This window comes from Cetorhinus maximus, chromosome 2, assembly GCF_964194155.1.
Source record: "Cetorhinus maximus chromosome 2, sCetMax3.hap1.1, whole genome shotgun sequence".
In the NCBI taxonomy this organism is placed as follows: Eukaryota; Metazoa; Chordata; class Chondrichthyes; order Lamniformes; family Cetorhinidae; genus Cetorhinus; species Cetorhinus maximus.
In genome coordinates, this window is record NC_135880.1 from 46,145,340 (window position 1) to 46,157,108 (window position 11,769).

Below are 11,769 nucleotides of genomic sequence, written 5' to 3' on the forward strand. Positions count from 1 at the left end.
GGGCGTGTTCAGACCGCCGGTTCCAATGGGGAACCAGCAGTCTGTATAAAGAGTGGCCAGGCAGCCTCCTTTAAGCTGTTCACCATGGCCAGCCACCGGGCAGCAGAAGAGATGAGGGCAGAGTAGGAGGAGGGGGGCAGGCTGCAGGGTAGGCCAGCAGGGGGACACTGTGCCCCTCGGTTCTCAGATGCCTGCCTTGCTGTCCTCCTCGAAGAGGTGTCCAGCCATCGGGATGTCTTGTTTCCGGAGGATGGGAGGAGGAGGGTCCCCCACGTCACCAGGCAGGCGTGGCAGGAGGTCGTGGAAGCTGTTAGCTCCCATGATGCTGTGCAGCACACCAGAATGCAGTGCCACAAGCGCTTCAATGATTTGCTGCGCTCTGGAAGGATGAGTACCATGTCAGCCTTGGCCATTTGACCCAGCAGGTAGCCTTAGCCTTTGAGGCCCTCCCTCCCCCCCGTCTTAGTGTCATTACTGCATTGGGCATTTGGCGCACGCTGGGTGGGCAAACAGATAGTGACCATGCTTACATCAGCCTTAGTGGTTGAGGAGAAGATGGGTTCTCCCCGCAGCATATGTTGGTGTTTGTCACATTTGAGTAGTCTGGGGGAAACCTGCAGGGGAGACAGCTAGACACATACTCAGACCTCCAACACATGTCTCATTGATGGTGATGAGATGGTGGAAGGGGAGCCTCAAGGTGTCGTGGCCAAGAGCCATCTGGTGGCCTCGGTGCTGCACCTAGTTGCGCCTCCTTGCCATGGGCGCTAAGACCCGTGTGTCATTCAAAGTGATGGACGCCGAATGTGCCCAAGGTGGCCGTTGGGGGAGGGGTTTGGGAGCAGCCGTACTACCTTCTGGGGACTGATCACCAGTAGTGTGGACAGGAGCCGCTGGAGGTGTCAGATGGGCCACTGTGGTTGGGGTACGGCGTGCACATGCAGAGTACATGAGCGATCAGCCCCAATAAATGCTCTTTTTTGCAGGCAAAAACTGAGAGCAATATGCGGGAGCAGCAGCGAACTGGTGGTGGGCGCGCCGTGCTGCAGCGCCTCACCACGTATGAGGAGCAGGCCATGGAGCTGGGGAGGAGGCAAGCGGCCAGGTCGGCAGGTGTCGGCGAGGCTGGGCTGCAGCAGCCAGGTATTTGAGGGCCACAGTCCCATCCACTCTGTCTCCCCACCATTCAAAGCACTGCTGATTGCTGCAATCATTAATGCAGCAACACTGCTCATTCACAGACTGATACAGTCAGACGTGTGGGTCATACACAAAGGTCCCTCGGCCCCTTGAGGATGTGCTTCTCTAGCACCTTCCAAAGTCGCCTTATCCCATTTGTGACCACTATCCCCATGGCCTAACATGCCATGGCATCGCTGCTGCACATCCAAATACTTATTGCATCTTAGGAGGGTTTGTACCTCCACCACCCTTTCAGCCAGTGCGTCCCACATTACTCTGTCCAAAAGGTCCTCAGTACCTCACCTGTCAACCTCATGGCACTCAACTTAAATAAATGCCACCATGTTAGTCATCCCTGTGCCAAGGGGAAATGTTGCCTTCTGTCCACCCATTTTATGCCCCTCATAAAGGTATCAAGGTCAATAATGTGACCTGTCAATCTCCTGTGATCCACGGCGAATGTCGCAAGTGTTTGCAACGTTTCCTCATAACGCCAACTCTCCAGGCCAGCATGCATCCAGGTCAGGAACCTCTGCACTCTCTCCATTCCAATGCCATCCCTCCCATGAAGCGCAGGTCACAACTGAACACAGAAGTGCAGATGTGGCCTCGACAGCGTTTTATGCACTTGCAACATGACCTCCATTTTCCTACATTCTATTCCTCGGCTAATAAAGGCAAGTTTGGCTTTGACCTTGTTAAGCGCCTTATGTTCCTGTTCTGCTACCTTAACGGGTCTGCCCAGCAAGGTCCCTGTAATCGTCGTGACTTCCCACGGTCCTACCATTACTCATGTATTCCCGTAACTTGCGTGTCTTGCCCAAGTGCTTAACCGAACACTTATCTACATAACATTCCATGTGGCGTTCCTTAGGCCATCTGACCAGTCTGTCTGTATGCGCATGTAATGTTTGGGCCTCCTCTTGACTATTTACCACCCCACCAATGTTCGTCTCCTTAGGTGAGTGACTTATGAGGCTGGGGGGGGAAAGGGATGAAAGATGTTACTGACTGAACGCTAACTGATGCACTGTCCTTGTCATTAATTTCAGCATCACCACCGCATGGCCGCCACCAACACATCCAGAGCCCTCCCTCCACACCTGACGGGCATCACTTGCAACTTGCGTCACGTCCTTTCAGTGAGCCAGGCAACAGCACAGCGAAAAACACTTCGGTGGGTAATATAACGTCGGCTAGTGTCCCGGGGCACAGTGGAGAAGGCACTTCACAATCGCTGGAGGAGATGGCATGGACAGAGAGTGCCGATGGCGCCAGCAGTCGGAGGACTGAATACCATGCTGAGCCGGGCAGTGATGATGTGTCTCTGGAGATGTCAGCAATGCAGCAGCTGCAGGACAAGCGGCCAGATTCGCAGGAGCATCTGGCAGGGCTGCATGAGGGTGTGCTTCAGTTGGTCTCTGTGGCAGAGGAATCCAGGCAGAGTGTCAATGAAGGCATGAACCTCATGTCAGAGCTTCAGGTTTCCTCCACTGAGAGATTGGCGACTCTTATGGAGAGGGGTTTCAATTGGATTGAGACCCTTCTGATTGGGTTACGCTCTGACCTGCAAGCCCTCACAGTGCTAATGGCCACAGGTGGTCATTTGTAATGTGGGAGATGTTCTGGGCACCAAGTGTCGACGCTCGGTGCCCATCCGTCTGCAGTGAGCAGGGAGGTCCAATGTGACCTCACGTCGGCGCAGAAGCTGCCTGTTGTCGCTGCGAGCTCCTCTCAGGGTGCTCCGGATGAGGGCAGCAGCTCCTCCGCCCCTCTGCCAGTGACTGCTGCATCCGTTGAGGCTGTGACAACTGGGGAGGTGTCAGTTCTGGAACTGGCCACTCCCTCCCAGCACAGGCTCCACGGGCCAGAGGACAGCCGCCAAGGTCATCGAGCCCAGCAGGACAGCAGAGTCAGCAGGCTGTCTCACAAGCCACTCCAAGCGATGGGGCGGCACCTAGACGTAGCACCCACAAACGTAAGCATAAGGCACGTTAGGCCTCAACGGGTTTGTCACTGGTGATTTTGTGTTGGCCTTAGATTAGGGAAAATATATTTATGTACGTCTGAGCGACGTTTGTGTTTTATTTTGGACGGAATAAAGTCCACTTTTCTGACCATGGCTGAGGGTGTTTCCTTTGTGCTGCATTTGTATGTTTCACAGACATCTCATGAGTGTTTGAGTGGACATTGATGTTTCTGTACTAAGCCCTTAGTTGCAGCTGATGGGGTGGAAGATGTAGCACCTAAGTGCCACATGTGGAAGCGCCAGGCAATGCTGGTCCTGCAGATCCATGTGTGTGGAGCTAGCTGAAGGTTCGTTGGATTAAAAAGTGTCCCGGGTGTCCCTGCCTCCTTGCTGTAAATGCAGGTCATCATTCTGCCCCTTATCATTGCCCTGTGCTTCCTCATCCCCTGAGGCACTGCTGTTTGCATCATGTGCAGCCTCATCCAGGGCGTCAAGGTCTTCATCATCAACTGCACCCCCCCTTTCCAGCGCAAGATTGTGCAGAACGCAGCATGCTACCACTATCACAGAGACGCGATCCGGGGGTACTGGAGTGCGCCCCCTGAGCGCACCCTGGACCAGGCAACAGAAGCGCATCTTGAGAAGACCGATGGCTCTCTCCACCACAGCCCTTGTGGTGCCCTGGCTCCTATTGTAGCGCTGCTCAGCTCCTGTTCTTGGATGGCGGAGAGGCGTCATGAGCCACTTTCTGAGGGGATAGCCCTTGTCACCCAGCAGCCATCCATCCAGCCGGGCTGGAGCACTGAAGAGCTCCGGCATCTAGGAGTGTCTGAGGATGTAGGCATCATGGGAGCTGCCTGGGTACCTTGCACAGACTTGTAGAATCAGCATCCTGTGATCACACACTATCTGCACGTACATGGAGTGGAAGCCCTTCCTGTTGCTGAAGGGTCTGGGCTCACCTGCTGGTGCCTTGATGGCCACATGTGTACAGTCTATTGCACCCTGGATGCGGAGGAAGCCAGCAATGGCCTCGAAGCCTCTGGTTCGTTCTGTCTGGCTTGCCTGGTCCCAACGGAAGTGGATGAAGGTCAATGCCCATCTGAACAGAGCGTCTGTAACCTGCTTGACACAAGTGTGGACAGCTGATTGGGAGATACCGCAAAGATCACCCACTGAACCCTGGAAGGAGCCAGATGCATAGAAGTGGAGGGCAGCTGTGACCTTTGGAGCCGCTGGCATGGGGTGTCCACCCACACAGTTAGGGGAGATCTCAGGGCCAATCATCTGACAGATATAGTTGACTGTCTCCCTTGAGAGACGGAGCCTCCTTCGGCATGCACCTCAGTCATATTGAGGGAGCTGCTTCGCCGCCTGTATACCCCGGCAGCAGGATAATGGCGTCTTCTACGGCCCCTTCCACCTTGGACAACCTCTTGGCCCTGCACTCCTTGTGCCTGCGCCTGGCTTCCCAAAGGTGGCTCCCCTGGCCGCCTCCTTATTCTATCCCTCCCTTCCTCCTCAGAGGAGCTACCTCCAGTGCAGATGTCAGAACCCATACCCAGGCTAAATGGAGGCCTCCGGAAAGCTGCAGGCCCGAGAAAGATTACTGTCTGCAGACTGGTGAGCTGAAGCTTCAAAGTACAGAGAAAGCTTTTGGAAAACGATCTGAACTGCTAACAATCACACAGGCAAGTTTAAAATGCATTGTGCAATAAATACTTCAGAAAAAACATGAAAAACCCCTCTGAGCCCACATATCCCGCCTGTGGATGAGGTTTGTTAAAAAATCAGTTATCCGCCTGCCCGTTTGGCCTGTGCGCCGAGGCGAAGATCGCACAGGCTCCTCAAAATCAGCTTCAATTGCCGAGTTAAGGGCCTTAGCAAGGCCTTTAATTAATGGCGGGCGCGCGTCATAGCACGCGCGCCCACCTCAATATCGCGATGCCGCAGGCTGATGGCAGGACGCTCGCATGACGTCAGCGCGCGACATTTTAAGCTCTGATGTGCAGGCTCTGCCACTCATAAAATTCATAAATGTCAGCCATAAAATTCTGCCCACAATTTCTAAATTTTGCAGATGACACCGAGTTGGGGGGACAGTCAATGCTGAGGAGGACTGCAACAAATTAGAGGAGGACATTAATAAACTTGCAGAAGGGGAAAATAATTGGTAAATGAAATTCAACACAGATAAATGTGAGGTAGTACATTTTGATGGGAAAAATAGGGAGGTCACTTGTCACTTGGATCTTGGATGGTGCAAGCCGAGATGGGGTAACACACCAATCAATAAAAGTTGCACCAGAGATTAGTGATGCCATAAAAAAGCAAACCACGCCTAGGCTTTATTTCTAGACAGACAGAATTGAAAAGTAGGGAAGTTATGCTAAACCTGTATCGAGTCTTGTTACACTTCAAGTACAGCATGCAGTTCTGGTTGTCACATTATTAAAAATGATTCAGAGGAACTAGAGATGGGGCAGAGAAGATTTACAAGGATGGTAGCAGTAATGCTTGGATATACATATCAGGAAAGGATTGATATGCTGGATCTCTTCTCTCTTGAAAAAAAAAATACAGAGGGGTGACCTAATAGAGGTATTTAAAATTATGAAAGATTTTGATAGAGTGGATGCAGAAAGAATGTTTCCTCTTGTCGGAAAAAGCGTAACAATAGGCCATCAATTTAAGATGGTCACCAAGAAATCCATCAGGGAATTCAGAAGAAACTTCTTTGCTCAGAGTGATGACATGTGGAACTTGCTACCACACAGTGATTGAAGCAAATGGTATAGAGGCATTTAAGGAGAAGCTAAACAAAAGTAAGAGGGAAAAGGGAAAAGATGGTTACGATAGTAGATTTAGATGAGGAAAGATGGGAGGAGGCTCAAGTGGAGCATAAACACTGGCATGGACTAGTTAGGTAGAATGGCTGTTTTAGCGCCATATATCCCATGTAATGCTAGCTTTTAAATGATGTCACAGAACTATGGTAAAATATAATTAGTGGGAACTGCATTCATGTTTTTCATTGTCTTGACCTTACTCCTTTGATTTAATTTTGTTGCTTTACGTATATTTTGTTTACTTCACAGAAGGTTTAACTAGTTTGGGTAGACCGTTCATCATTATATTTCTATGAGTGCAAGGTTTAATAAGATGGCTATGTTTTAAGCTGTCTTTTTAATTCAAGGTAAAAAGGAGTAAGGGAGAGGAGCATGTGATCTCCTACTTGTTCTGCCCAACTATAAGCCTATGTGATTTGGTTGCCATAGAGACCAGAGGCCCAGGTCAAGTCATATTGAAACCAATGTGCCAGATTTCACACCTGGGCACAAAGAAAAGAGCAGCTGGCTTTGCTATGGATAGACTTACCAGAGTCACCTAACTACTGAATCAGAGATCATGGACAGAGAGAGAGAGTCTGGGGAAAGATTGGGAAACAGCCCCCCGGTGGTCTCTGAGGCAGGTGGGAGCGTGAAATTGCATGGAATGGATTCCCTCTGAGTTCCCACCCGCCCTGACCTGGTAGCCATTTTATGCTTGGGCAGGCAGGGCCTCAGACGGGAAGCCTGCCCTTCCCCAAATTAAGGCCCTTAAATGGCCACTAAAGCCTCAATTTTTAGGCTGGCGGGCAGATGACAGCTCGGTGGGGGGAAATGTGAAAATAAAGTAAGTTCGATCACGGGCGGGGAGGGTGCGCCTCCATCAAAAGCCCCCTTCTGACCAGGGGCACCCTCCTCTTAAAGCCCGGTGACCCTCCAGACCTCTTTCCCCCACCCGGCCTATCCCCGCCAAGACCCCAATCGCCCCCTGGCAACCCCGCAGGCCTTTCCTATCCTCCCCGCCCTGGGACCCTTAACACTTACCTGTCCCCTGGACTTAGTGCCATACTGCTCCCTGCAGTGCCTCTTCCGGACACTGCAGCACCGTGCCTGGGGGGACTGGAGAGCTGCTGGCCAATCTGATTGGCCGGCACCTCTCCAAGGCGGGACTTCCTCCCGAGTGAGGGGCAGAAGTCCCGCCTTATGCCAATCGACACACGTTAGAGCGTAATGTAGCATCCGGGCTGCTGGAGTCGGCAGGGATGTGTTCCCCACCGACTCTGCCCCCACCATCCTGAACATTCAGGGCGGAGTAATGGGGAGAAGCGAGCCTGTTGAAAGCTGGGAGTAACTTTGGATTGGTTCCTGTAAAGTCTACAGTTCTGCGAGAGTGTGATGTAACGTATGAACGTGGCGTGGATTCTTTGGCCATGTTAGGAAGTTAAGGGGAGGATATATTTTCTGTAGTTTACTGTATTAGTTGCCTACTAAGTAATGTTTAAGCAAAACAAAATAAAAACAGAATTACCTGGAAAAACTCAGCAAGTCTGGCAGCATCGGTGGAGAAGAAATCAGTCAACGTTTCGAGCCCTCATGGCCCTTCAGCAGAACTGAAGCATAGTTTCAACAAGGGAGAAATATAAATTGGTTTAAGGTGGGTGGGGGGGAAGAGACACATTGAGGGTGTGGTGTGAGCAGATAATCAAAAGATGTCAGAGACAAAAGGGTCAAAGAGGTGTTGAAGGTGGTGGTCTTTGTCTGAGAAAAGTGCTAATTAAGAATGCAAGACAGGATATTCAAAGTACAGCTCTAGTGGGGGTGGGGTGGAAAGACTAAAGGTTTTAGTTTTAGATTTAAAAATAATGGAAATAGGTGGGGAAAGAAGAATCTATATAAATTATTGAAAAAAAAGGCGGGTGGGGGGGGGAAAAGAAACGGGGTGGGGATGGGGGGAGGGGGAGTTTAAGATCTAAAGTTGTCGAATTCAATATTCAGCCCAGAAGGCTGTAAAGTGCCTAGTCGGAAGATGAGGTGCTGTTCCTCCAGTTTGCGTTGGGCTTCACTGGAACAATGCAGCAAGCCAAGGACAGACATGTGGGCAAGAGAACAGGGTGGAGTGTTAAAATGGCAAGCGACAGGGAGGTTTGGGTCTTTCTTGCGGACAGACCGCAGGTGTTCCGCAAAACGGTCGCCCAGTTTGCGTTTGGTCTCTCCAATGTAGAGGAGACCGCATTGGGAGCAACGAATGCAGTAGACTAAGTTAGGGGAAATGCAAGTGAAATGCTGCTTCACTTGAAAGGAATGTTTGGGCCCTTGGACGGTGAGGAGAGAGGAAGTGAAGGGGCAGGTGTTGCATCAATGTTGATTTAAGTTTATCTATTACAGCAAAAGTTCTAAAATATGAAATTGTGTGAGATCCTTCAAGTCAGTCACTGGGAATTCAAATCTCTTTTGAAAAGTTATCAGTCTCTACAGGGATTGTAACAATATAAGGAGACACTTGTTGAATCCCAGTGATGTTGAGCTAGTCTAATTGCACAGCTCCACAAGCCTATTAAAAAATAGGATTCCTTCTGGTTTATTTGGGCATTTCCCATCCTGTAATTTTTGTTTTGGTGTTGACCCTTTAAGGCTGGGCACCTGATGCATCCCAGAATGGTTAAGCTTATGCAGTCCCACAATTCCTACTGGCATACCTAAACTCTCCATGTTATGTGCCTGTTTGTTATCAACTGTTTAGCTGTCAGCCAGGCTCAGTGATAGCATTCTTGCCTCTGAGGCAGAAAGTTGTGGGCTCAAGCCCTGCTCCAGTGAATTGAGCACATAATCTAGACTGGCACTTTAGTGGTGTTGTGGGAGTGCTGCAACGTCAGAGGTGCCATCTTTTGGATGAGATGTTAAGCCAATGCCTCAACTGTCCTCTCAGGTGGATGTAAAGAATCCCATTGCACTATTTGAAGAAGAATAGGAGAATTCTGCACCATCCTGGCCAACATTTGTCCCACAACCGTTACCAGCTGATGAAAGGTCACAGACCTGAAGCGTTGGGCAGGATTTTCCCTAGGGCTTCTGAACCCCACTGTTAGGTTCAAATGGGGATCAGAAGGCTACACTGTGTGGGAAATAGACATTCACCTGTGATTTTCCCCAGAGTGGCCCATTTACAGCCAGAAGACAGTCTCTCAAAGCTGGAGGGCCAATCGGAGGCCTTCCAGCTTGAAAGCCGCAGGATGCCAACGCAGCTAAGTGAGGGAGAGGGCACTCGGAGGTGCTCTCTCTACAACTTTTCCAAATTTAAAATAAAAAATGGCCTTTGCAGCCAGGCCACCTGGGTGGGGTGGCAGGTGAGGTTGATGGAGCCCCTCTTGAAGGTGGCTGGTGGCTGCACACAGGTGGGGAAGGGCCTCTAGGTCTGCCTGGAGCACTAAACCCCTGGTCACTCAGTGGGAGGCAGACTCCAGGCAGCTGCACAATCCCCTTCCTCCTCCACCTCCAGGAACCTTCAATAGGCCTTAACAGGCCATTAACCAATTGTCTTCCTGGCACTTGTGGGAACTGACCCAGAGGCAGGATGGAGCCGGGTAATTGACATGTAGACTGCAGGTGCAAAACTCGATGTCTGCCTCCATTCCAAGCTTCAGCAGGCACTTCTGACCTAAAATCTATTGTCTGGTTATTTATTAATTGTATGTGGGAGCTTGCTGTGCATAAATTGGCACCTTACACTTCAAAACTAGTTAATTCTTTGTTAAGCACTTTGGGCTTGTGTCAATAAGTTTTTTATTTTTCATTCTTCTGAAATGCATTCATCTACATCAAAAGCCATTTTGCCATACTTCAAACTATCTACATAATTGTTCCCAATCTTTCCAAAGACAGTCGATCTACCCTTTACTTGTAACCTGCCTGCTAATGATTGACTTTACTTTCTCAGCTCCAGGGATCACGGATGTATCCTCATATGGAAGACATCCATTACTTTACATTTAATTCTGATAAGCATCATTTTCTTACTCTTGAATAACCTATTTATCCAGTAGCATTGCACAATTAACCTTCACAATAATGTATTTACTTTGATGAATCATTGAGTCCAAAAGAGGGAAGAAATTTAAACCAATCAAAGCAGATTAACACTAAGATAAAAGCAAAAAACTACAGATGCTGGAAATCCAAAACAAAAGTAAAAATAACTGGAAAAACTCAGCAGGTCTGACAGCATCTGCGGAGAGGAACACAGTTAACGTTTCAAGTCTGTATGACTCTTCAACAGAACTAAGGAAAAATAGAAAAGAGGTGAAATATAAGCTTCAACACCTCTTTGTCCTTTTGTCTAAGACATCTTTTGGCTAACTCCACCTATCATTGGCCCTCTATCCAGCTCTACCTGTCCCAACCCCCCTTAAACCAGCTTATATTTCACCTCTTTTCTATTTTTCCTTAGTTCTGTTGAAGGGTCATATGGACTCAAAGCATTAACTCTCCGCAGACGCTGTCAGACCTGCTGAGTTTTTCCAGGTATTTTTATTTTTGTTTTAAAGCAGATTAACATCTCCACAGCAGCTCCTGGCATTCTCAATCATATTTTTCTGCTATAAAAGGGCTTCTTGGTCTCACTGAACTGCAATTGGCTGTAGCCCATAGGACAGGCAAGATGATAATATTCAGCTCTGATCTGGGAACTCAAAGGGTCACTGGCCATTTTTTTTCTCTCTCCCTACTGTGAGGAGATTCCTGGGGAACTGAACACACTCCACGGTAGTTTAGCTGAGATTGGGAATGCAACACCGCAGGGAGCTTGAAATTGTTTCCGCCCAATCTATGATCTATGTCCGCAAGGACTAACGCGGAAAGCCAACACAATCGTTGCTCTAACCAAGTCCAGTTTCTTGCTATTTTAAAGTGAGATTTTTACCCTATTTACTTGGCATTACACTCTCGATCCTTAGATAAGTTCAGATACTTTTTACTTGTTAACGTTCAAACTGATTGGCTAAAAGGTTTTGGATAATATCTTAAATAACGCTATGCAAGTTTTTACCTTTAAAGAAAGTATCATCCTTGTAATGCTCGTCTTTGTATTCAATTACCAGACCCAACAATTCCGAGATAGTTTCATCATGAGAAAAACATCTCCAACCTCCGTTAACCCACTCGTCAACTGAAAAATTTTCCAAATTCTTGTCATCTGGAATAACCTGAAGTTTATCTTTCCGCAAGGGAACGAGTATATCAAGTTCATCGACAGCCTCTGCTTTGGTTCCATCTGCAATACTCCCCACCTGGATAAAGTAATTCGCAAACAAGTCGTCCTTACTGTGAATAAATTCAAGAAGCTTTTTCAGTATCGACTGTAAAGTGTTTTTCTTTTCCGCTTCGCCTGGCTCCTTTTTAACATAATTCGTATAATACTTCTGCAGGGGCTCTTCCAGTTTGTCACTCATTGCAGTATTTGCAATTGTATTTTAACTGAATCATTTTGCAGGAATTCTGAAGATTAATTGGTTGCAGTTTCGTTTGCTTCGAACTTCTTGATAGGAGCAGTAAACTCTTTCCGAGCAGTAGACTGTTTAGACTTCCTGTCTGCTGATGAAGTAAGAGGAGCCAATTGCCACTGGGCAACCTGGAAGTGCCTTAACAGACTTAGGACTAGTGTAGGTTGTTCAAAGGTGTCACTAAGCAAATGGGGATATACAACCTGCCAGACAACTTGTGAATGTGGAACTGAGCCACAGACTATGCAACATCTCCTGCAATGTCTATCGCTAGGGGAACCCTGCACTGTTGCAG

At 48.7% G+C, this 11,769-nt stretch overlaps 1 protein-coding gene across 2 annotated transcripts in view; it reads right to left on the minus strand.

Moving 5' to 3' along the window:
* Window positions 1-11,539, minus strand: part of LOC144694073 (protein mab-21-like 3) — a 35,057-nt gene extending 23,518 nt beyond the window's left edge. Inside the window, exon 1 of one of the 2 annotated variants that reach the window (XM_078564443.1) lies at window positions 11,021-11,539. In XM_078564443.1, coding sequence (XP_078420569.1) covers window positions 11,021-11,423 — 403 coding nt within the window. In that variant the 5' untranslated portion in view covers window positions 11,424-11,539. The remainder of the gene's footprint in view (window positions 1-11,020) is intronic. The other variant, XM_078564436.1, reaches the window with a different exon arrangement.
* Between the last annotated feature and the right edge of the window lie 230 nt (window positions 11,540-11,769).